Below are 26,151 nucleotides of genomic sequence, written 5' to 3'. Positions count from 1 at the left end.
CCTACACTGTCCAGACGGCAGAGGAGGTCATCTGGAAAAGGCACACAGATCAGTTACTGTTGAGTAAAGAAACACTGACAAAACCACCAGTCGTGAGTAGTCCAGAACTGTTACTGGGTGACACCCGGACACCAGCAGTCAGCGTATTGACTTGAAATCCAATTGGACCATTATGATAACATTGCGCCGTAAGCAGGAGTAGTAGCACCAATGATGGGAACACCAATGAGACATTTTAGATTATTGAGGCTTTTCTTAAATGGAGGCCACAGTTGCTCAATCCTAAAGTCATTAACCCTTTAAAAATAATTTACTGAAGTAATATGGTTCATATTATTTCCCTTCATTTAAATTGAGTAACACCAAGTGAGCCTTTGGATTTAGACACAAATGTATGACATACTAAAATTGTGTGATTAGCTAATCATTTTGTTTCATATAAACCCCTTCCCTGATAACAGTTTGCCATTGGGGAATGCTCAAGGTCCTTTGAAATGGGTGATTTTGAAGGCAGTAACACCAATGACATAAAACTAAGGGAAAACAGTATATTATTTCAAATAAATTGCTATTTGAAGAGCCATCTTTGTTTTTATTGACCTATATATTAAATAGTTTTGTTCACTCTCTAGCATTCCAAATAATAGCTAGATACAGTATCTCTAAATCCCCAAAACATGTCACTACAACGTCACTACAACGTCACTACAACTCTACACATCACTACTGGGAGAAGCCAATTTGCTTACCCTAACTACTTTAAACAAGGCATAAACAGAACGTTTGGCAGTATAAAGGACTGGCGTTATGTTTTATTATTGATAAATGGTCAGATATAAACAAAAATCTATTTGTCATTTTAAAAGTTTTATTCAAAGGCCACGGATGCCACAGCAATTCAAGAATGACCCTCAGGGAACATTTTCAATACGTTCTTGTAGGAGCATACGAAATAGGCTACAGGTGTATTCCACACACAAAAAAACACACACACAAAAAAAAAAGTGTCAGGAGAAGACATATAGCCTAGCGGTCATGGCTCACAGTGGCGTAGCCAAAACTGGAGGCAGGCAGGCAGCAGCATGGAAAATTACCCTTGACAGTGTAACTGAGAAAATGAGCTCTCCTCTTGCTTTCTCTCCCCCTGCTCCGCTCCTCAGACACAGTGCGGACACAGAGTAGCTACTTTGCATTCTCTATCCTTCATTCTCAGAGGATTTCTAAACCACATTTGGCATCACACTGTGTGTCCTACACACAGATTTACAGGCGTGCGGAACTAGTCCTCCATTATTCATTTGGTAACACTTGGGGAATCAGTATTAAATGGTGCTTATTGGCTCCGTGGGGTTTTATGATTGGTTTGAGCCAATCAGAGCAGAGTTTGTTGAGCTGCAGTGTCGTTCAGTTGGTGATGGGTAAGTTAGTCAAAGAGGTCTTCTGAACTATTGAACACACTGTTTTCCCACGACCATTGAGTGATCACACAAACACACACACTCCTCCTTCTATGACCCATTGGGCACACCACGTCATTTCAACGTGGAGAATTGGGTAATATTTGGTAGATACGTTGATCAATGAGATTCCAACCTATCATCACCCACTCAAAAAGAAAGCCAAAAGTTTGTTGAATCCCCCAATGTGTTGTCACTATGCTTTCGAACGTTTAAAAGAACTACGAAATTCCAAGTGAGTATCAAGGTCAGATTTTTGGTTCAGTTGTCACCTAAATGTGTTATCGCTGCGCTTTCAACCATTCAAAGGCACACCAAAGTTCAAATGGGGATATAGTGTCAGATATTGTGTTTGCAGTTAGTTGAGATGACATTAAAGTACAAAGTGATCAATGCCGTTTCTTTTAGCCATTGTGTAGATTTCCACCGACCTGTGACCCCGTGAACATGCACGCGTTCTATAATTACCAAATACATGTATTGTTACTGTAACCTCAAAATGTGGATGTGTTACTCATTTTAAAGTGGAATGAATACTATTACATTCATTTGTAAGCTAGCCTTTAACATGAGGCTATTTACTGTCTTACAAAAGTCATGTTGAATTGTGTTTGGTTGTCAACGCAACCGAATATCAACATTTGAAGGAGATGCATCTTCTGCTTGGATAGTTCCATCTGTGCCACTGAGTCTGGCTTTAATTCTAGTTTGTCTACAAATGAATCATTGATGTTTGATTGACGTCTGCATTTCAACCAAAAAAGTTAAAGAGTAAGACTAAATCAAATCAAACTTTAAATGCACTTTAAATACAGGCTGATTTGATTTAATCCTATTTTTTGTACTTATATTTTTTGGTTGAGATAGAACATGGATCCAACATATTTATTATTAACACGTAGATTTCCACAGTGGTGGAAAAAGTACCTAATTGTACTTCTTGAGTAAAAGTAAAAAGGTAGCTTATTAGAAAATGACTCAAGTAAAAGTGAAAGTCACCCAGTAAAATACTACATGAGTAAAAGTCTAAAAGTATTTGGTTTTAAATATACTTAAGTATCAAAAGTAAATGTAATTGCTAAAACATACGTAAGTATTAAAAACAGAACTAAAAGTATGAATCATTTCAAATTCCTTATATTAAGCAAACCAGACTGGCACCCTTTTCTTGTTTTTGTATTGACGAAAAGCCAGGGGCACACTCCAACACTCAGACATAATTTACAAACAAAGCGTGTGTGTTTAGTGAGTCCGCCAGATCAGAGGCAGTAGGGATGACCAGGGATAAGAGCATGAATTTGAAAATTTTATTTTCCTGCTAAGCATTCAAAATGTATTTTTTTGATGCCAGGGAAAATGTATAGAGTAAAAAGTACATACTTTTTTTTTTAGGATTGTAAGTGAAGTAGAGGTAAAGTTGTCAAAAATATAAATAGTAAAATACAGATACCCCCAAAAAACTACTTTAGTAATACTTTAAAGTATTTCTTACTTAAGTACTTTATACCACTGAGCTTGAGACCCTAAGCCTATATGTATTGTCTATTTTTAATTGAATCCTCTGCTGAATAACAACCGTGATGATATATGTTTGATGAAGTATGGTTACATTTCATTTGCGCTGTTGAACCTGTCCTTTGGAATGACTTTGATAGCAACAGTGAATCTATTAAGTGGAGAGTTCTCAACAATCCTTCTCATGGTTTGCACGTTGGTAATAGTCAGTGACAAATACAGTATCAAAGCTAAGCAGGTCTTGGTTAAAAGCCTGGATGGGCGACCAAAGGGCAAGGCCGGTCCAAGCCGTTCCTCGGCCCTAGGCGAGACCAACAAAAATATGCCCTGCAACGCTAGAATAGTCCTAGTAAGCAAAATGACATTGAAAACATGTCTAAAATATGTATTTTACGGAGGTTTAAGTTAGGTTCAATTTAGGCTCTGAATGGTCTGGAAAGGACCAAAAATAGATGACCAAAAAACGTTAGTTCGTGCTTACTGGGGTATAGCCTACTATATCTGTCTGCAATGTAATTTTAGGAAAACAATTTGGAAAACAGTCCGTTGCATTGGCTTCATTAGTCCTGATTCCTGTGACTAATCAATTTGGCTAATTAAGCTCTGAATATCAGTTACCCAACTGTACTAGGAGCTATCGTGAGCCCATTTGAAATGTGTTTACACCGTGGGAAATGCAGAAGCACTTTCCTTTTCACTGTGATCAGCTGGTCAAAAATGGACAGGTACAAACTTGAAATCACTGATCAGGACAATTGAGTGAAACTCCCGGACAACAGTTGCGACGGATTGTCCGTTCCATATTGTAAATTTGACTTTGACCTGTCCTGTTTTTAGGACGTGTTGTTTGTTAACATGACAGTGCATTTTTTTTATTTGATTGTGCGCCGTTTAGATGAGGCTATTTGATCTGAGAAACCTGCATGATGTAAAAAGTGTCCTGTAGGCTACATAGTCTTTCTTTTATTTAGACTTTTTTTTCTCCCCAGTTTCGTGGTATCCAATTGGTAGTTACAGTCTTGTCTCATCGCTGCAACTCCCATACGGACTCGGGAGAGGCAAAGGTCAAGAGAGGTGCGTCCTCCGAAACACAACCCAACCAAGCCACACTGCTTCTTGACACAATGCCCACTTAACCCGGGAGCCAGCCGCACCAATGTGTCGGAGGAAACACTGTACGCCTGGTAACCATGTAAGCGGGACAAGGACATCCCTGCCGGCCAAACCCTCCCCTAACCCGGACGACGCTGGGCCAATTGTGCACCGCCACATGCGTCTCCCGGGTCATTGTGACATAGTCTGGACTCGAACCCAGAATCTCTAGTAGCACAGCTAGCACTGCGATGCAGTGCCTTAGACCACTGCACCACTCGGGAGGCCCCGCATACTCTTTCTACCATATCCTATATCTGCTACATGATTTATGTTACATGGTGTTTTTGACGGAACGTTGGTGGAATGCCGCAGCGATGCGTCTCTCCAACAGCACCCACGAGAGGCACGCTGTGAATGGACAAGCAAAATATTTTGCGCCCCTGCCTTTGACAGAGTGGGTACTGCTTATCAAAGGGCGGCATCGACGCTCACCTAAAAAAATACCTTTTGCCACTGGTTGAGAGAAATATTGTCATTGTTTTGGGGCCGAATTATGTGAGGTTTTATGTGTTGTACGTCTTGGTCAGTTTAGCTCAGAAAATACCGCCCTCGTAAGTCTGCCCCCACAGGAGGCCACCTAATCCAGCCTAATGAGCGGGCCGGCCATGCCGAAGGGACAGCTGTAGGCAGATCCACTCTCCAGTAGGAGGCGTTTCCCAGCATACTGTTTTTATTTTCTTATAGTGGATATTACATTGAAGATTTGACGTTGTTTTAAAGGTACAAATTCAATTTATTTTATACAAGGGTTGTCTATGTTGAAAATTGGTTACCATGATGACATAATCCTGTGGTTAAAATGTTATCCTGAAAACAACAATTGATCATTTTTTTCAAATCCAATGTATTTTCCACATAGATTCCATGTCACAATACTGTACATTGACAAATTACATATAAACAAAGCGTTGATTTAACCAGTTTGTGGTCAGTGGGGAGTCAGGTATTGAAAGATGGATACACACTATCTTATCTCACCTTCCACCAGTTGAGGAAATCAAAACCAATGATTTATATATACACTAGATGACTGACAGGTGGCGAAGTTTCAAAGCCACCGCTCCTCCATCGTGGCACCATTGCAAAATATATTTTGGAAGCTATATTAAATGTACTAATGTCTACATTTGTTTTTGTCACATATATTTTCTATTACGGAACACCTTAATGCATACTTTTAAATTATATTATGTGATCTAAACATACAAATAATAATAATAATTTCCTTAAAGTACAATTTTGTAAGTACTAATGTACTAAAGTACTAATGTTACTATCCCCACTACAACAACAAAAATATTTAAATACATGTTTGTCCTTCTTCTGGGGAGTACCAATATGGCCCACCGGTGGCTTCAAAGCCTTTCATTGGCTGTCACGCCCTGGCATTAGTATTCTGTGTTTTCTTTATTATTTTGGTCAGGCCAGGGTGTGACATGGGTGATTTATGTGTCTTGTCTAGGGGTTTATTAGATTTATGGGGTTGTGTTTAGTAGAGTTGTCTAGGAAAATCTATGGTTGCCCAGAGTGGTTCTCAATCAGAGGCAGGTGTTTATCGTTGTCTCTCATTGGGAACCATATTTAGGCAGCCATATTCTTTGGGTATTTTGTGGGTGGTTGTCTCCTGTGTCAGTGGTTGTACCACACAGGACTGTTTCGGGTTTGCATGTTTTTGTAGTTTATTTCATCTTTTTGTAGTTTATTTCATATATGGTTTTTCGTTTAAAAAAAACATGAATTATAACCACGCTGCATTTTGGTCCTCCTTTCCTTCGACGGAAGAATCCCGTTACATTGGCCAATACATCAGCAATCCAGAGTTTGTATACATCATTGGTCAAAACATGTCAAAATGGCTGCCATAATGACAGATGTCATTGTCACCTCTTTGTGAAGTGTTTTGTCAGTCCAAACACAAAATACCTAATTGAGCGAGGAGCATTGAGCCCTTTACCAGAATTAGTATCAGTGACACAGCACTTCAGAGAATAGGCCACAGTGGTCTGCAGTGGGGGAAGGAACGTTTCTCTCTCTATCTCAGTGAAGCAAAACAGAACCTGGAAAACAACGACCTGACATATACAGAGTACTGTACATATTATTTTTGAGACATGGGGAGATATGAAGGGGAGGATGAGGGGGTGGATGAAAGTAAATTATAGTAATCTCCTATCCCAGACTCCTTTCCCTACCAGTGAATAGGATCAGAGACAGGCTTCTCCTGCGGTTTATGCCCTGTTGAATGAGATCTGACGCAGGCTTCTCTCTGAACATCAGAGAATCTTAGCCTGAATCCGATCTGACAAAGGCTCTCCCTAGTGGAAAGAGGGTGCTGACGGGAACATTATTAAGAATCGGTTTTGCTTGTACTGAACTCACTGCTCTTCATCAGTGTGCCTGTTCTGGCAACACTTTAGTTTGAATCCACATAGAATGCTTTATGATGCAGTTCTAATGTAGTGTAAGGCTTGTCATAAGCATATGACACCTTATCATGTCATGTTATTGTGATGTCATAATTATTGAGGAAAAATTGTAAATCAGATTTCTTTTTGGGGGGGGGGGACTGTTCCTTAACTAAATTACCATATGTTCTAGTCCAGTACATTCATACAAAATACATAGATAGAAAACATCATGTTTGTCTGGAACAACTTTTATTCATTCCAATTAGCTTACAGTATCAGGGTTAAGTTTTGGAGAAATAAAGTCATGAAATGGAGAAAAAAAAATTGCACTGAAATATAAAAATATGAAGGTTACAGAGATTTCAGAGACGTTGGTTGTTTTCATATTTCCTTGCCTTTCTACCCCTGTGCTCTTGCTCAGTCCCCTCATACATTATTGAATGTTATAAGGATCTGCAGTTAATAAGAAATCCATTAAAGGGGGAAGTATAAATTAATGTTATATGTTTCTTAGCCCTGCATGTAGTCTATGGGCCACTATTGTATGTTTGCCCCTATCCCTTCCACAGAAGCTAGTAGTGGCTGTTTAAAGAAACTATGGTTCCTTCTGACCCATAGACTACTGTCAGGGTAAGGAACTTATAACAGTAAGGTCTAAAATACAGAACTTTAATGTAACATATTTTGCCCTCTTGTTCTGTGTTGTTTCACCAGGGATTCGCTCCTGGGACATCAGCCTCAAGTCATGTGACCTGGACCAGCAGTTGCAGCTATTTGTGACGCGCCACTCCGCCCAGTTCTCTGCAGAGGTCAGAGGTCAGTCAAACCTGGGTCGTGTGACATCACACACTACGGCTTTGGAATACATGGGTCTTATTCGAACTAGCCTGGTCCCAGATCTGTTTGTGCCATCTTGCCACCTCCTGTCTTTGTCACGCCAAACAATGGCCATGACATAGGTGTTGGCAAGATAGCATAGACAGATCTGGGACCAGGCCATGATCTAACACCAATTGACAAGAATTCATGTTCATATCAATAAGATGATACTTCATTAATAGGTAGAGTACACAGATATCCTATTAAATGAAGTTATATAATTATATCAGGGCCTTGCACAAACATGTTGAGGGGGGGGGGTGTTATCAAACGAAACAAATCCTGAAACCATGAAAACGGACATGTTGACCGATGAGTAAAGTATTTTGCTCAATTATTTTGAACTGAAATAAATGCTGCACTTATTAACCAAGGACTTACACAATTCCAGTCAAAAGAGAAGATTGTCAGAAATACTGTAGCCTACCATTACTATACCTAGCTCCATTTCTTGCCACTCTCATGTATACCATGTATCCCAAACTTTGACCCGCCACCCCCCATAAAGGAGTGCTACAAAACTCGCGACCACGCACGCACAATCGCTGTGCAAATGTAGCCTGTCATTACAGGCAAAAACAGTGATGGATTTTCAAAACGTCGGCCTACTCTGTGTTGCCAGGCAAAACTGGAGGAAATTGACCAAGTTCTTTCTGGTCACTGATCTGGATACGCGTGCCCGCCTTTCTGTGCCAATGCTGATGACTGTTCATTGGCCAACAATCAAGATGCTCAACTTTTTTTGGTTTCGATGCTGAGATGAGAATTTTGCGACCATTTGCTGGCATTGGGTTCAGAACAACAACGACAAACAACAACAACAAAAAAGTATACATTTTTGGGGACATTATACTACCACCGAAAAGGACATTCTGGAGACTGGAAACCCTGTCTGTGCACGTGCCTGAATTCTAGGGTACGGTAATAGTACTCTGGTGCGAGGCGAGGTGACTGTATGGAAACTTGGGTCCTGTTCAAATGCTTTTGAAAAAAACATCCTTCCTCCCTCACTTCCTTCAGGACATCACTGATCTATGAACGATTAGCGATACGGGAACGACGAGACACGAGACGTTTGTAGTATCCCCCTATTGCGGTCACCAATCCAGCCTTTTCAGGTCTGTGATTAAATGAAATGAGGATGGAGGTAAGGATGCATTTCTTTCATGTTGGAAGAAGTCTATTACCTCATTCACCTTGAACGTTAGACGTAATCCCTGTACCTGTTGCCTTGGAATAATGATAGTAATCCTTACTTACTTCATTCATCTTTGTCACATAAAATGAGCTGTGAAACACGATGCTTGGGTTTGAGACAGCGATTTGAATTCATTGCATTGAAGATGAGCCCCACTTTGCTACAGTAGACATGTTATAGACACACCAACATTTCTTAGTCCTGTGATGGTGGTTGACATTTCTGCATGGTATCCAGGGGCTTGACAGGCATCCCATAGCCTCCACATTCTTCATTGCTTTATCTTTTGGGGCGGCAGGTAGCTTAGTGGTTAGAGCGTCGGGCCAATAACCGAAAGGTTTGAGACAGCGATTTGATGGATCGAATCCCCGTGCTGACAAGGTGAGAATCTGTCGTTCTGTCCCTGAATAAGGCAGTTAACCCACTAGGTTAACGTGAATTAAGGCTGTCACTGTGAATAAGAATTTGTTTTTTAACTGACTAAATAAAGGTTAAATAAATAAAAAAAATATATATATAATCACCATGGTTATTATTGGGGAGCTGTGTCAGGGGCAGGGGCACTGCAGAGTCAGGTTTTAGAGAGAGGGGAGAGAGTAAATTCCCTGCCAGGTAACTTGAGAGCACACACACACACACAAACAAACTACAGGATAGATTATTACACTGCACCGACAGTAAGTGCTGAGCCGTATCAGAGCAAGCAGAAATGACACAGCATTCCTTCGAGAGGATAAACATCCAGAGGACGTTCTATCTTAAAAGAATGCTTCTTTTTATAGTGGTGTAACTTTTTTTTCCCGGTTTCAACCGTTCCGTGTTTCCAGGTCGCTTCAAGGTGTCGAAAGCGTTGCCATGGCTACCAAATGCACACAGACATTGTGCTGCATAAAGCCATCTGCTCTATCAGTGACCCTGTGTCCTGCTTGTGTGGGCAGCTTCGATCTATTCTTAGTGATCCAGTTTCCCAGGACCATTGCTCTTAAGAATCTCATAACATATGTGGATATGTGCTGTAATTGAATGTGAATTTTAAAAAAAAAGATGTGGTTTCCAAGGGAACAATGAAAGGTTTTACAAGCCCTTTAGTAGTAATTGACTTCAATGGAAGCGGCAAACTGGACTTGACACAACAGTGGTGATGAGGTAATGGACCATGCCGTCACCTCTCACTACTTTTTTGTTTGACATTCAAACAACAGCTAGGTTTCCCACTTAGCCCTGGCTTAGATTTCATCGATTCGTGCTCTTTGCAGAAACGGAATGAATGCAGAATAGTCAGAACATACGACACGTCCAATGGCTTTGTGCAGTTGCTCACGTCAATCATTATGGGTTTATTCTGTCAACGCTGAGGTTTGAAACACTAGCACAATAAAGGGTTTGAAAAACGGTGTGTTCATAACCGAGCTTGTGGTTCTCATTTTAGACCACCTCTGCATTACTTCACGGCTGCATGCTGGTCCTCCAGGCAGAAATGGGGGTGAGCGAGGCCACCGTTCCCAGCCAAGGGCACTCGAGAGCGAAATCAGATTGTGCTGATTCTGAGCTTTGTGGTGGAGACAAAGGGACTGCTGGTTCTCTGAGGCAGCTCAGGTTGAGGCTGGGGCTGCTTTGGAGGGCCGGGGATGGCTGGTATGGGGGGGGGTGGCTGGGGCTATCAATTGCACTCCTCTGTTCAGCATTAGATAGGCTACAATGCAGATCAATGGCACTGAATGATGAGGGAAATTCAACACCTGCATTGCAGAAATAGATAATGGGATCATGTTGCTCAAAGTCGATGGAAAGACACAACTCAGCCCTGGAGCAAGCTCAAATGGAGAAACTCCATAAAACATATTTCTAGGTCCAGGAAGCTTAATCTGTGTCCAGGAAACCGGTTTGAGTGTTTCAAGAACTGCAACGCTGCTGGGTTTTTCCCGCACAACAGTTTCCTGTGTGTATCGAGAATGATCCACCACCCAAAGGACATCCAGACAACTTGACACAACTGTGGGAAGCATTGGAGTCAACATGGGCCAGCATCCCTGTGGAACTCTTTCGACACCTTGTAGAGTCCGTGCCCCGATGAATTGAGGCTATTCTGCGGGCAAAAGGGGGTGCAGCTTAATTTTAGGAAGGTGTTCCTAATGTTTTGTACACTCAGTGTATGTGACTCCTGTTGTCAGCCGTGTGGCCTTGAAGCCTTAAGCCTATTGAAACTGTGTGTCATTCATGTGTCTCTTTGAAGCCTGTGTTTTCTTTATTTTAGCAAAATGTTTCATTTGTTCCATAAAGGATCACCCAAGCGCATCCCAAATGGCACCCTATTCCCTATAGGGCCTTGGTCAAAAGTAGTGCCTCATAACCCTCACCGTAACCATTTTAAACGGGATCCTTGGGACGTCCGAACTCTGACGTGACCCCATTGAAGTTTAAAATGGTTAAGGTTAGGGTTAGGTAAGGGTTATGGTAAGGGTAGAAGTTAAGGTCAGGGTTTAGTGTAGGGACATCCCAAGGAACCCTTACCCTTACTAACCTTTCCAATGTCTGGTCCTTTTAGTGCATTCTTCCTGACTGACTTCTTCAACACTGTACGTTACTTAAATGAGCTTGGAGTTTGAACACTCAGGTGTCGGATGGTGGAAGTGCAGCAACGAACCCCCATGATTCGCCTCCTCGGTTGTAAAGGATGTCTGCAGCGAATTTTGTGCCTCTCTGCATTTTCTACATTTTGCTCCATCCGTTTATTCATTTTGTCATCTGTACTTGACACTCACGAACAATGAACATACTCACACACAGCATCAAGGGTGTGTATCACACACACACACACACACACACACACACACACACACACACACACACACACACACACACACACACACACACACACACACACACACACACACACACACACACACACACACACACACACACACTTTCTCCCTCCCACTGACGGACCTAAAAATGATTTGACCGCAATGATGTGCAGTATCCTTTCTGGTCGTCTCTAACACATCCCCCTCTAACACCCAGCAGAGAAGCAAGGCATGAGGCGTGGATTACCGTCAGCAATTCACTCTGATTAAGTCCTTCTAGGCTTAGTTAAGTCACCGATACACACGGAGGTGCGTAGGCTGAACCTCACATGGGGAGTATCGATGGTGCTCACCGGGTTCCCATCAACAGAACTGGCTCAATATCCACCGAAACTATCAAACAAACCACTATTCTATCCTTCAACTGTTTTGTTTTTCCCGGTCATTTTATTCTCAGTCAGTAATGGTACAAACAGACAGAGTCTGCATCCTAAATAGCACCTTATTCCCTATGAAGTGCATAACCTTTGACCAGTGCACTATAAAGGGAACATGGTACCATTTGGGAAGCAACCGGTTACTTCTTCCCAGAACGCAGAGATCATTCAGTGTTAATTGGGGCTAGGTGCAGTGGGCTAAGGGAAATGAGGGCGGATGTGGGCTTCAATGCCCAAAAGGCCTATGGGTTACTTTGTAGTGAGGCCGTTTATTATTTCTGTGAAAGGGGGATATGGGAGGAAAGCAAGAGAGCGGTGGGATCGTAAAGCAGCTGTAATCGCCATATCGAACTTCCTCCCCAACACGATCCACAGGTGGAGAGGAGGAGGAGGCGAGATGACCTGGGATAGTGTGTGTGTGTTTGTCAGATACGGTAAGCCACAATCAGATGGATTCATATGAGACAGTAATGCTCTGTAAAATGAATTAGATCATTAGATGAGAAGGTTCCCAAATGATAACACAGAACATGTGGTAAGAAATGATAGGATATTAAATAAAATATATTTTACTTTTATGCGCCATTCTTTATCTTAGGTTGGCGCAACAAAAAGACAAAATGTCAGAACTCACTGCACAATATCCCCTCCAATTCAATAATAATAAAACATTTTAGTACAGTGATGCCAAAATTGACTTTACGACTTCAAAATAACCTCTTAAAAATGTATGTGAAAATTCACACATTGTGAGATATGACAGAGGTTAGAGGCGGCTTGAGGGTAGTGGGTAGATGATAATTAATAAGATCCAAGGTCAATGGTTCCAATTTTCTCAAAACAGGAATGATGGGTCACCACTGCCTACCACGTTAAAATGTGAGTTTGAGGCAGTATAATTGTTTGAAACTTGAATGTTTTACTTGACTTCAAATAATGAGGAATGTCAATGCTTCAAAATAGCCTAGCGAAAATCCAACCATAGAAATGTGAAGACTTCCTCATGCCATTAACCAGCATTTCTCTCCTATTCTATTGGTTTTCATATAAACTTTCTTTCATTTTCCGAAAGCCAAAAACATAATCCTAGTCATATTAGCAACCCATTCCAATTGTGGCTATTAGATTCCCCGCTTTCTAAATTTGGAACTGAGATTGTAATGTCTGTCACATACAGATGTAGGATCTTAATTTGAGCCAGTTTGCGACAGCAGGAAAATCATCCTGGAGTAACAAGAAATGTGAATTATTATGTAGATTTTTTTGAAGGGGTTGATACATTTTTCGTAGGGCAAATCAAGTCTGATATTTGAAGGTGGATATTATAAACTTTAGAAGCCTTTTTAAACCTCAAATACACAACAAGTTTGCATTTCCTGCTGTGCAGAAACATTCTCAGCAACAAAAGAGTGATCAAATTAAGATCCTACATCTGTATGAAACCGATCGCATTAGATGTGCTGTTTAGAGCAGTGTTTTTATACAAATTTCATTTTGGCAAATGTTTAAAAAATTACGTTTTATTAGCCGCTTCATTACAGCAGTTGCATGTTCAATAACAGGCTATATAGCCTTTTGACTGTAAAGCATTAAACACACTGAGAATCTGACTGCTGATAAACTGCCAATAGGTACTTATCACAGTATGAAGTTGTTCCTTCTCTTGCTAGAACCTGCTGCGTGCCAACCTGGTACTGACGAATCTGCATTTCTACTTGTAGAATGCTCGGCAGTGGCAGACAACTTGACTTTGCACCAATCAGAAAGCACGAACCTCCACGTGGGGGAGCCAACTGGAGTGACAAGAAAAAGGACAAATAATATCTCTTTTTCCGGTCTAATCCACCCTTTTCATCAGATTTGTTCTAACTAAAACAATAAAGCTGCATAAAACATATTTATTTTCAAGCCTTTACACCTTTTACGTCTAGCTAAGGAATTTTGTGCTTCAAGAAGGATGTTTTTTCCTTACGTTTGGATGTGCACTAGCTTATTAGTTAGCTAGTTCATGTGAACTTTCTAACTAAGCCAGGCAGTCACACACACATGATGAGCTCAGTTGGTAAATGGCGCTAATGGGGTTCGATCCCCGGGACCACCCATACGTAGAATGCACTGTAATGCACAAATGGCATATATTATTATTATTATTAATGGGGTGGTACGTGAAGCACAATGCACAACAACAATACATGCTTTCTCCCCAGTCTGAAGTCCTCAGCGCTCTGGGGTAGGTTTTCATCAAGGATCTCTCTGTACCCTGCTCCATTCAACGAAATGTGGTAAGAGTGAAGGAGTCGGAATACATTCCGAATGTATTGTATTAATGACCTAACAGCAACAACAAGCAATCAAGCCTTAATCACATTGATTGTCAAAGTTGAAGCTTTATTAGAAATGTTTATGACGGACTATGGTAAATGTTATGTCTTACGAAGCTGTTATAAAGACTTCATGAACACATACGGGGGGGGGGGGGGTACAGTAAAGTGTTAAATACTATATAGTAAAATACCCATGAATACTATATAGTTACTTATTCAACATGTTTAACCTTGCATCCAGGCTGTTCTTCTTCCTGTTTATACCCTTTTGTCTTTCTAAATCTTCAAGTCAGACCCAAGTGGTAGAGCACTGCTTTATAACACTGTGTGATAGAGTCATCAAGAGGTAGACACTTCCATGTTCTATAACCGACACTTCCTGGTTCTATTACCGACACTTCCTGGTCCTATTAGTCTCCTGCGATTCTGTGCAGCCCAGTTCTCTGACCTCATTTAGGGCCCTGAAACTGGCTTCTGCTTCTTGTCACTGCCATTAATTACCCTGCTAGCCCCGGGGGTTCTGACTGGGTCACCCTGCACTCTGAGTCTCCCTGAGTAGTAGCACCGGTGACCATTTCAGTTTGTCCGTGATGTGTACGCCGGGTAACTTAAAACTTTCCACCTTCTCCACTACTTTCCCGTCGATGTGGATAGGGGGATGCTCCCTCTGTTGTTTCCTGAAGTCCACAATCATCTCCTTTGTTTTGTTGACGTTGAGTGTGAGGTTATTTTCCTGACACCACACTCCGAGGGCCCTCACCTCCTCCCTGTAGACCTTCCCATCGTTGGTGGTAATCAAGCCTACCACTGTAGTGTCATCTGCAAACTTGATGATTGAGTTGGAGGCGTGCATGGCCACGCAGTCATGGGCGAACAGGGAGTACAGGAGAGGGCTGAGAACGCACCCTTCCTTGTGGGGCCACAGTGTTGAGGATCAGCGGGGTGGAGATGTTGTTTCCTACCCTCACTACCTGGGGGCGGCCCGTCAGAAAGTCCAGGACCCAGTTGCACAGGACGGGGTCAGGACACACACACAGGCACATGCGCACTGCAAACGAGTCTGTAAAAATAGCCATTATTTTAATGGAGGATGATGAGTTGCCAGCTTCCATTACATGTCAGTAGTATCTAAACCAACAGAACATGGCCTTGCACTTGACTTCTCTATTTCCACCTCCCTGCACATTGGGTTGACTTGTGCTCTCTAGGAAGCGTTTTTGCTCTACTACAGTGCATTACAGCTAAGCAGGAGGTGAGAAAGAGTTTACAGGGCTACAGATTGAGAAAGGGAAGTCAAAATGAGATACACAGGAGTGCATACTGTAGGGAGAATCCAGTGAACATTGTAAAAGGCTAACAATGGGCTGACATTAACTATGAGTATAAGGCTTATGCCGATAAATTATAGGCTGTGCTCAAAATGGCACCATATTCCCTACATAGTGCTACACTATGAAGGTAATAGGGTGCCACCCACTATACAGAAAAAAGGGTGCTATTTGGGAAATAGGCATATGCTACCGCACGGAAGTACTCAATGGCCCATAGTCACTAGCTACAGTACATCCAATCTGCTGCTGCTATGCTAATCCAATAGCAATAAAATGCAGTGTCATCATGGTGGACTGACTGTCCGTTAATCCCATTTACACTCATCAGGCATATTAGCGCACGCTAACTCTCCCAATGGGAAGAGTGGTGTAATAAAATAGTCTGCGTATAAATGTCGAGTCATATTTCAGAAATGTTGCTGGGGTCTCATTCTGTAAGGTTTAATTCTCTTTCGCTGAGGTTTCACTGAAAATGTTTCAGAAAGAGCAATACATGGATCAAGGTTTTTGCCAGCGTCCATTTTTCATGTTCAACGCTCGACAGTTCAAGTAGTCTCTCGGAGGTACAATATTCCTCCCTGTACTCACCCACAGAAATAGGTGGAGTGTTTTTATCTGTTGTGAGGAACTGTAGAAAGTATATTGAGAATGGTGAGGTTTTGCAAGGTAAGAGTATTCTCTTTGGTGACAGATATTTAGCATCTCAGATTAAAGACTCAGACAGCGCTTCGGCACAGCGGGGTATGGATCCTTGTGATTTGACCATTTCTTGAGCCAGCAGGAGAGGGTGAGTGGATATCTTAGAAACCCAGGAATGATCTTTGGTGCAGGGCTAATGGCCAATTATGGCGCATACTGTATCAGTTGTTTACATATTTTCTACTCTTTTTAAATCTCTCCCTTTTGTGGTAATTCAGTACAACATGAAAATCTACAAGACCCAAAAGCACAAGGCAATGTCACTGATTAGATTTGTTTCATGTAGACTTGATACAGTTGTGGAACCTCACAAATGTATACTATGAATGGGGGGAAAAAATCCCATGATTACAAATAGAGAATCAAATAGCCAAGGGTAAAACGTGGCTTCGGGGGCACCTGGCGTGAGGGTCTGTGGTATCCATGGGACGTCCCTACCCTAAACCTTAACCCCTAGCCTTACCCTAACCTTAACCATAACTTTTACCCTAACCTTAACCCATTTCAATTTAAACTTCAATGGGGTATGTACATCCAAAGGATCCCGGGATAGCACAGACCCTGGTGTAAGAGCACCATCTCTCCAAAACGGTGTGTATGTATGTGTGTGTGTGCACACATCATGCATTATTGAAGCAGATGTTGAATTATTCAAAACATTCATATTGATCCCAGGGCCTGAGAGAGAGAGAGAGAGAGAGAGAGAGAGAGAGAGAGAGAGAAATACATAGAAAAAAGGGGAGAAGGAAAGGTGAGAGGGAGGATAGATAGCACGAGAGAGCTAAAGCTTAGGTCAGAGGGACGACAACCATCTCATCATCCCATTGATCTATCAGACCATTCCCACACCACACACATCAATGGTACCCTGGTGGGCCAAACAGAATCCAACCCTGGGTTGACGGGGGGCGTATCAGCCCTGGACACATACTGTAACAGAACATAGTCCATGGCAGGAATGTTTACTTTGGGGTGTGTGTGTGTTATTAGGCGAGGTATAAAAAGAGCACTGCTGAGCAGTGAAATGTAGCATACCTTCTGAGATGTAGGTGTTAAGTTGCCCAGAGACGCTGATCTTGGGCCAGTTTTGCATTCCCACCAATAATGGTTAGGTTAGGATTGGGGAAGGGGAAGATGATCCTAGATCTGTACCTAGGGGAAACTTCACCCTAATTCATTTACAAAAGAGATGCTAATGACAATGAGTTTTGGATGACCCTCAGAATTACACTGGTGCCACGTCTGACTCTGTAGCTTTGGTTAAGTTCCAGGTCGTCTGTAAATCAGTGAATGATTTAATGCAGCGTCAACTACATTGCATATGGGGATCAAATGATAAAATCATATTGATGTGGTTAATGACATGTTAAACACTTATCTTAAGCCTGTTGCATGCTTCCCAGTCTAAACATTTTGCGTATATGACAGAATTGTGTGAAGTTTTTGTTGGTTTTGGACTAACGTAGCAAAATGTGGAAAAAGTCAAGGGGTCGGGATATTTTACGAATGTACTGTATATATACAGTTTGGACACAGCTACTCATTCCAGGGTTATTCTTTATTTTGACTATTTTCTACATTGTAGAAGAATAATGAAGACATCAAAACTCCAAAATAACACATATGGAATCATGTACTAACCAAAAGAGTGTTAACCAAATCAAAATATATTTTAGATTCTTCAAAGTAGCCTCCCTTTGCCTTGATTGCAGCTTTGCACACTCTTGGCATTCTCTCAACCAGCTTCATGAGGTAGTCACCTGGAATGCATTTCAATAGAGGTGCCTTGTTAAAAGTTAATTTGTGGAAGTTATTTCCTTCTTAATGCGTTTGAGCCAATCAGTTGTGTAGTGGTGGTATACAGAAGATAGCCCTATTTGTCAAAAGACCAAGTCCATATTATGGCAAGAACAGCTCAAATAAGAAAAGAGAAACAACAATCCATCATTAATTTAAGTCATGAAGGCCAGTCAATCTGGAACATTTCAAGAACTTTGAAAGTTTCTTCAAGTGCAGTCGCAAAAACCATCAAGCATGATGAAACTGGCTCTCATGAGGACCGCCACAGGAAAGGAAGACCCAAAGTTATCTCTGCTGCAGAGTATAGGTTTACATTTACATTACATTTAAGTCATTTAGCAGACGCTCTTATCCAGAGCGACTTACAAGTTACCAGCCTCAGAAATTGAGGCAAATAAATGCTTCACATAGTTCAAGTAACAGACACATCTCAACAGCAACTGTTCAGAGGAGACTGTGTGAATCAGGCCTTCATGGTCAAATTGCTGCAAAGAAACCACTACTAAAGGACACCAATAATAAGAAGAGACTTGCTTGGGCCAAGAAACAAGAGCAATGGACATTAAACCTGTGGAAATCTGTCCTTTGGTCTGATGAGTCCAAATTTGAGATTTTTGGTTCCAACCGCCGTGTCTTTGTGAGATGCAGAGTAGGTGAACGGATGATCACCACATGTGTTTTCTTTGCTAATTTATTGAAAATGAAGTATTCACACCCTCAAGTCAATGTTAGAATGTTAGAATAGCCGTTGGCAGTGATTATAGCTGAGTCTTTCTGGGTAAGTCTCTATAAGATCTTTGCACACCTGGATCGTACAATATTTTTTACATTCTTTTTAAAGTTATTCCAGCTATGTCAAGATGGTTGTTGATCATTCCTAGACAGCCATTTTCAAGTCAAAACTGTAACTAAGCCACTCAGGAACATTCAATGTCATCTTGGTAAGCAACTCCAGTCCTGGTGTTTTAGGAGTTTGCCTGTGCTTAGCTCTATTCAATTTATTTTTTATCCTAACAAGCATACCCATAACATGATGCAGCCACCACCATTCTTGAAAATATAAAGAGTGGTACTCAGTGATGTGTTGTATTTGCCCCAAACATAATGCTTTGTATTAAGGACATTAAGTAAAAAATGTTGCCACATTGTTTTCCAGATTAATTTAGTGCCTTATTGCAAACAGGGTGCATGTTTTGGAATATTTGTATTCTGTACTGGCTTCCTTCTTTTCACTCTGTCATTAAGGTTAGTATTGTGGAGTAACTACAATGTTGTTTATCCATCCTCAGTTTTCTCCTATCACAGCCAATAAACTCTGTAACTGTTTTAAAGTCACCATTGGCTTCATGGTGAAATCCCTGAGTGGTTCCTTCCTCTCCGGCAACTGAGTTAGGAAGGACGTCTGTATCTTTGTAGTGACTGTGTGTATGGATACACCATCCAAAGTGTAATAACTTCACCATGCTCAAAGGGATATTCAGTGTCTGACTTATTATTATTGTTTCACCCATTGGAAAACCTCCCTGGTCTTTGTGGTTAAATCTGGGTTTGAAATTCACTGCTCAACTGAGGGACCTTACACATGTGTGGGGTACAGAGTTGAGGTAGTCATTCAAAAATCATTTTAAACACTATTATTGCACACAAAGTGAGTCCATGCAACTCATTATGTGACTTGTTAAGCACATTTTTACTCCCGAATCTATTTAGGCTTTGCCATAAGAAAGGGGTTGAATATTTGGTGACTCAAGACATTTCAGCGTTTCATTTTTAATTAATTTGTAAAAATGTGTGATGAACATAATTCCACTTTGACATTATGGGGTATTGTGTGTACGTCAGTGACACAGAATCTAAATTGAATAAATGTTACATTTAGGCTGTAACAACAAAATGTGGCAAAAGTCAAGTGGTGTGAATACTTTCTGAATTGCACTATATATATTGTAGGGTTTGCGTTTTTAGGATGAGTTGGTGGTGCGGACAGGGCCGAATTGTTGTCCCAGTTCGACCCTGTCTTACTCACCAGAATGTTTTGTGCTTAGTCTCAGCAGTGGAAGAGTTAAAGCTGGTGCAATATGTGAGTCGCATAGCGCCCCTCACTGGCCCAAAAAGTCGTAGCTGAACCATAGTCGGCTGGTGGCTGCAGATGATGTTGCCGCATCCCGTTCCGCTTTGCCACAGGCCTGCATTCGTATCCAAATCTGCCAATCTTCTCTCCAATCCCTCCCTCATCCTCCTCCTTCTCACCCCGCCCGCGCGCTTGACGCGCACACCACCAATGCTCCTCTCTGGTTTCTAGACACACGACTCTACGCTTAAGTGGCTCGGCATCGGCAACGGTATGTAAATCTGTCTATGACAAGTAATCCTGGCACATCGGTTTTACATAAAATATGCCGAATGATTAGGCTATATGTTCAGCCGTTCCTAAAATGGAGTCCGTTATCCTTATGTTTGCATGGAATTGATCAATGGTAGACTATATGTGTACCGATAGACTTGTGACGTAGGGTGACTGGCTCCTCTCCCTTTATCCCCAGATGACTGCATTACATTTCAATGTATTTCATCAGAAACAATGTGAGCCCATTTTTAGACGCATCTGATTTATCCACCCTATTCCCGTGTACAGGATGACTTTTTAACTCGCATATAATTCTTATTGTTTGAATAGCATACTTGCCGTGACAGTAATTTGTTGAAAAAAAAATGCCAGACAGTATAAAGTCATTAAATAATCAGACACTCATTTAAACCTACCTTGACATATGGGAGAGCGGTACAGAACGCTCAGGTGACGGAGTTTAACCACTCTTTGCCTCGTCCAAAGTAACTGGATTAATGCACTATGAAGTGAAGATTAGACACGCGCATGTGGCATAATTCGTTTTAATATTGAACTGTATCAGGTTTAAAAAATGTAGCCGTGGTATTCATGAAGATGTAGAATTGAGTATATTGAGATAGGAATGCAATTAAATCGGCGCAATAGAATGCTGGTTTGTTTCCACTGGGCGCCTTGAGCTGTAGTTCCATTCGTTCCGCTCGATTGGATGATGTATGTTCTTTTAACCGCGAGTGGGCGTGATATGGATACGTTGTTGAGAACGACGTTGTGTGTGTTTACCTCTCCGTACATCGAGGACAATATTGAGAATCAAAACAAGCACGCACAAACGTCCCTCTAAACTCGCAAATAGACTATAATAAAGTTTACGTCACTCAGGAATGGGTGCATTTTCTAAAGATTTTAAGATCATTCATCGTAAACTGGATGAATTAGTCTCGTTTGTCAGTGTCAGAAATGTTGGTATTGATTTTCTTTGTTCAGCTATTGCCTAGGGCAGCATGCTTTCTGTGTTATTGTGAATGTTGTAAAGAAATGTGGCATGAAGATTATTTGTTCTGCTGTTTAATACGATGTGATTAGTACATCTTTCTTTGAGATTCTGTAGCAATGTTGTTACCTATGGATACTAGTGTTGTGCTGGGTGAATTGGGACTGTCCCAGGCCTCCAGTGACTCAGCAATGGTCTGTGTGACTCAGGCGCAGCCTGTGTGTGTGTGTGTGTGTGTGTGTGTGTGTGTGTGTGTGTGTGTGTGTGTGTGTGTGTGTGTGTGTGTGTGTGTGTGTGTGTGTGTGTGTGTGTGTGTGTGTGTGTGTGTGTGTGTGTGTGTGTGTGTGTGTGTGTGTCTGCTTGCCCTGCCGACTGTACGACCTGTGATGATGAATGGAAATAATGATCAACAGAGGAATAGCAGGGATGAAAGTGGGATTCAAATGATGTTAGTGAATTGATAGGATACTGCATTCCTTCTCCTTCTGTATTATAATGAAAGTTTATGTAAATGAATGAATTAGGCATTAGTATGACTGTAAAGTGGAGGGGCTACCATTGGGATTTTATTTTTTTATTTTTTTTACAATAAAATAATCAGGCTCGCAGGCAAAAATTTTGGGGTAATGCTTTGAATCCCAACGAAGAACAACTTGAACATAATGTAGCTTTCTCACCCACCAGAGTTGAGTGAAAGTGCCCTAGCTTGACAGTCAGCTAAATGCTTTTGTGGGCAAAAGTCAAAGCTAATGTGCATTAGATAAACCTGTTTGGGTGCTCTCTAGGAGCTAGCCATATCAGTCGTAGCCTATAGCATTTCATCGAGCTTTGTAGAGCTATTGGCTAGGTTTAGCCTGAGGCGACTGTGTTGAGTCACACTGTCGTTGCTACCCACTGTTCAACCCACACAGCCTACATACACTTTACTAGGAGAAATGCTTTGTTTCCTGATAGGGTTATGGTAATTTGAGCAGATATGTAGACTGGACAATGGTCTGTAGGAAAAACAAGACACGTGTTCTGGTGTGCTTTGGGAAGGCTTTGGGCTCAATTCAATCTGTATCGCTGTAGTTAGGGCAGTTTAAATTGAAAGGTAATTTCCAGTTGAGACGTCATGTGCCAATGTCATGTTCCCGCATCATTGCCTTTAAATTTAAATCGCGCTATAGCACTGAACTTTTGCGATTCAGATTGAATCAAGCCCTTTAGTTGTCAATTTCATGACGCAACCTCCAAGGCAAATAGAGACATTTGCCATAGCTGTAGGCAACATAGATTATGGAGTGTGTTGCCGTTTTATTTACGGTCCCATTCATTCAATTCGCATTACCAGGTTTATAGGACATTTTGTGATTTAAATAACCATATCCATAAAAATATATCTGGCCATTCCACATCCATAGACATAAGCTTAATAAACAGTAGTGGTCTGCCAAAGGTAATACATATTAATATATGTTAATTGCATGCAAATAAAGGTTGGTTTGCTACCACTCCCACAAAGGAAGAACAATCAGCCTTAGATTTGCAGGTGGTCGCGTTAGAACAGACCCAGGGTATGTTTGTGTCTGCAGAAATGCTAAGGCTTATGGTTAGTGTCATTTTTGGTCCACTTTAAAACCAGGAAATGATGGTAAAAACCTGACTTCTCAACACAGAGGTTGAAACATTAATGACCGATGAGCTTTATATCAACATACAAATTGTTTGGCAATCTCGGGAGAAAATAGAACATTATGTTGCACATTAGGCCTAATATCGCTATTTAGTGCAATACAAATTCTGGTTTCTTTAACACAAGAGGTCGTTGTTATTCCTGAATTTGACCCAAAACCAACAAGGAAGTGTTGAGAACAGTATCTTCATTTCTAGTCAGTTCGTCTCGCCATAGATTTGGCGTCTGGACTGTGCATTATTGACTCAACAGGGTGCTTACTTCCTAATCTGTCAGGATTTGGGATTGGGTTTGAAACAAAGAACCACTCTCACACCGGGATTAGGAGTGTTGGTTCATGACCTGGATGGCAGGTTGCACGTCTGGGGAAATATGTTCGAATGAATGTAATCACGGAGACCTTTTATTTAGATCAACTCATTTGTTGAAGCGAAGTGCAATCTATGAATAACAACAGGATTCCATGAAGGAAGCCATGCAAACAAAGAAACAAACATGCACACACAGACAACAATAATAACAGTAATAAGGCTCGGAATAGCTTGGCCAAAATACAATCCACCATTAATAATAATAATATAATAAAAGATGGTCCAATGTGTGTTGCCTTACATAAAGCTGTGATTTAGTCTAGCTAGCTAGATTGCCTAGCTTGGTCTAACCAGACTGAGTACTGTGTCACCATTGTTTCACACAGCACTCGGTCTGATTTACCCTCCAAAACAGACACTGCCAAAACAATCGCTATGCGGATGTTGGCTAAAGCAGATTTGATTGAATCAAGCCCTAAGTCAACCATGCGGAAGTTGCTTAATTGCTTATTCCTGTTCATATACCCAAAGTCCGGTGAATGCATGACTCATGGTTTAGCACAGTTATTGATATGTGTGCTGGAACATATACAATTATGTTTATAATCTGAACATACAGTGTCATAATTCGTCGTAATTATATATATATATATATATATATCACACACACACACAGTACCATTCAAAAGTCTGGGCACACCTATTTATTCAAGGGTTTTCTTTATTTGTACTATTTTCTACATTGTAGAATAATAGTGAAGACATCAAAACGATTAAATAACACCTATGGAATCATTTAGTAACCAAAAAAGGTGCTAAACAAATCAAAATATATTTTAGATTCATCAAAGTAGCCACCCTTTGCCTTGATGATAGCTTTGCATAATCTTGGCATTCTTTCAACCAGCTTCATGAGGTAGTCACCTGGAATGCATTTCAATGAACAGGTGTGCCTGGTTAAAAGTTCATTTGTGGAATATCTTTCCTTCTTAATGCGTTTGAGCCAATCAGTTGTGTTGTGACAGGGTAGGGTTTGTATACAGAAGACAGCCCTATTTGGTAAAAGACTAAGTCTGTGTTATGTCAAGAACAGCTCAAATGAGCAAAGAGAAAGGACAGATAGTTTTATCTTCATTATCAGAGAGACAGAGCGGGAGTACGAGCAGTCGAACGAGCGAACAGACAGCAGTCACAGCACAGACAGGCAATTATTGCTGAAAGCAGGCATATTGGGCTGATGTGATGTTTCCCTTGAACGGCGCAGTACAGCAGTAAACATTGATCCTCTACTGAAGGCTTCTATTCCCACTGGTCCCCAATGGTCGTCCTGCTCCATCTCCCATCCTGATCCCAAATCTGCTGACTAGGCCTGGAGTATCAGGCATCCAATTGGCCTGACACACCTTTAGGCACTGAGGTGCTTGGGCTCAAGCGAGCCGTGCAAGCAAAGATGGTCCTTTTGGGGAGATCAATTTCATGTAGCCTACATCCCTGCATTTTTTTTTGACGTAGAGTTCCATACTAAAAGTCTCCCCGAGGAAACGAAAGGATTAGATTTGTCACCATGCTGGCTTGGTGTCATTCTAATGATATGGGTTGCAGCTATTCTTGATTATTTTTTTTGTGTGTATTGTGTGAGCTTTTGTCTTGAAGGGAAGACAGATGCCTCAAGCCTCAACAAACATACTCATACATTTCAACACTCCAAGTAAGGACACAATCCAAATCACAAATACAGTGAGGGACAAAACATGAGTGGGCCGAAAAGTCTTGAATGCATAACCTCCATAATGGAAATCCGTTGTCCAAAAATGTTACATAGCGCTTAACATTCACTTGAAGACATATCTATGGGATATTTTATGGGAATTTCTACCTCCTTGCTTGCTGGATTCCCAAAATACGATTTGTGAGATGGAAAAGGACAGAGAATGTTCTTTTTCTCTCTGGGTTTTCTCACCTTAAGCAATGGTATCATGGTATCACTTGTCATTGTGCTGAAGGTCACCTTGACAGGTATTTTTCACAATTCGTGTCCCCTGGTTGTTGTCTATTCAACCCTGTGACCCTGTCTTGGGTTTGTCATGGTGATGGATGACATGTCACTGTGCATCTGACTCATTTGTGACAGCCATTTTATAATCATTACATGAACACTGACACCTCTTGGACATAAGTATGGAGAGGAGATGCCCACCTTAGGATTGTGTGTGTGTTGGCTACCCTGAGAGCATTTGCCATGCAATATGCAGAATAGATATTCCTATGTGTTACTGGCTGTGTGGGCTGTAGATGAGTTGTGGTTACACAAGCACAAAGTTGTGGTGCAATTAGTGTTCATTACCAACTTCTAATCGTTTGCGTCTTGCGGCATCATACAATTCACTTCCCTAATTCTTAATGATTTTTGAGAAATGACTGTTCCGTCTCCCCTCACAGCCTCTTACCTAAGAGTCAAGCTCCTCCGTAGCCTACATGGAGCTAGATGGAATACTGTAAAAGGAAAACGAAGCAATGGTTTTGGATGCAATATAGTGAAACAAGAGTGAAAGATGGTTTGGTCAGGAGAGTTGGGAGGTGAGATATTTATTGGCAGTGTAGGCCCCCCGAATGGCAGTGGTGATGTCATGGTTGGCACAATGTGGGCATCCCGGGTCTCTATGAGACGGTGACACAGCGTCAACACCCCTACTGTTGCCCTTTTTCTGGCTGTCTCCTCACTTTCTTTACTGCCTTTTCTCTCTCTCTCTCTCTGTCTTTATGTCCTCTGTTGTATTTTAATAGTCTATTATTATACCTTCACCGATGTGTCTTCTC

General features: G+C 41.3%; 1 protein-coding gene across 1 annotated transcript in view; it reads left to right on the top strand.

The window, feature by feature from the left end:
* Positions 1-26,151, top strand: part of LOC124044995 (microtubule-associated protein 1B-like) — a 65,011-nt gene that overhangs the window by 3,781 nt on the left and 35,079 nt on the right. The window contains 1 exon segment of the mRNA XM_046364229.1: positions 7,250-7,351. Within this exon segment, the coding sequence (XP_046220185.1) occupies positions 7,250-7,351 (102 nt within the window).

This window comes from Oncorhynchus gorbuscha, linkage group LG01, assembly GCF_021184085.1.
Source record: "Oncorhynchus gorbuscha isolate QuinsamMale2020 ecotype Even-year linkage group LG01, OgorEven_v1.0, whole genome shotgun sequence".
Classification (NCBI taxonomy): Eukaryota; Metazoa; Chordata; class Actinopteri; order Salmoniformes; family Salmonidae; genus Oncorhynchus; species Oncorhynchus gorbuscha.
The sequence above is the reverse complement of the archived record's forward strand: the minus strand, read 5'-3'. Positions and strand labels throughout refer to the sequence as shown.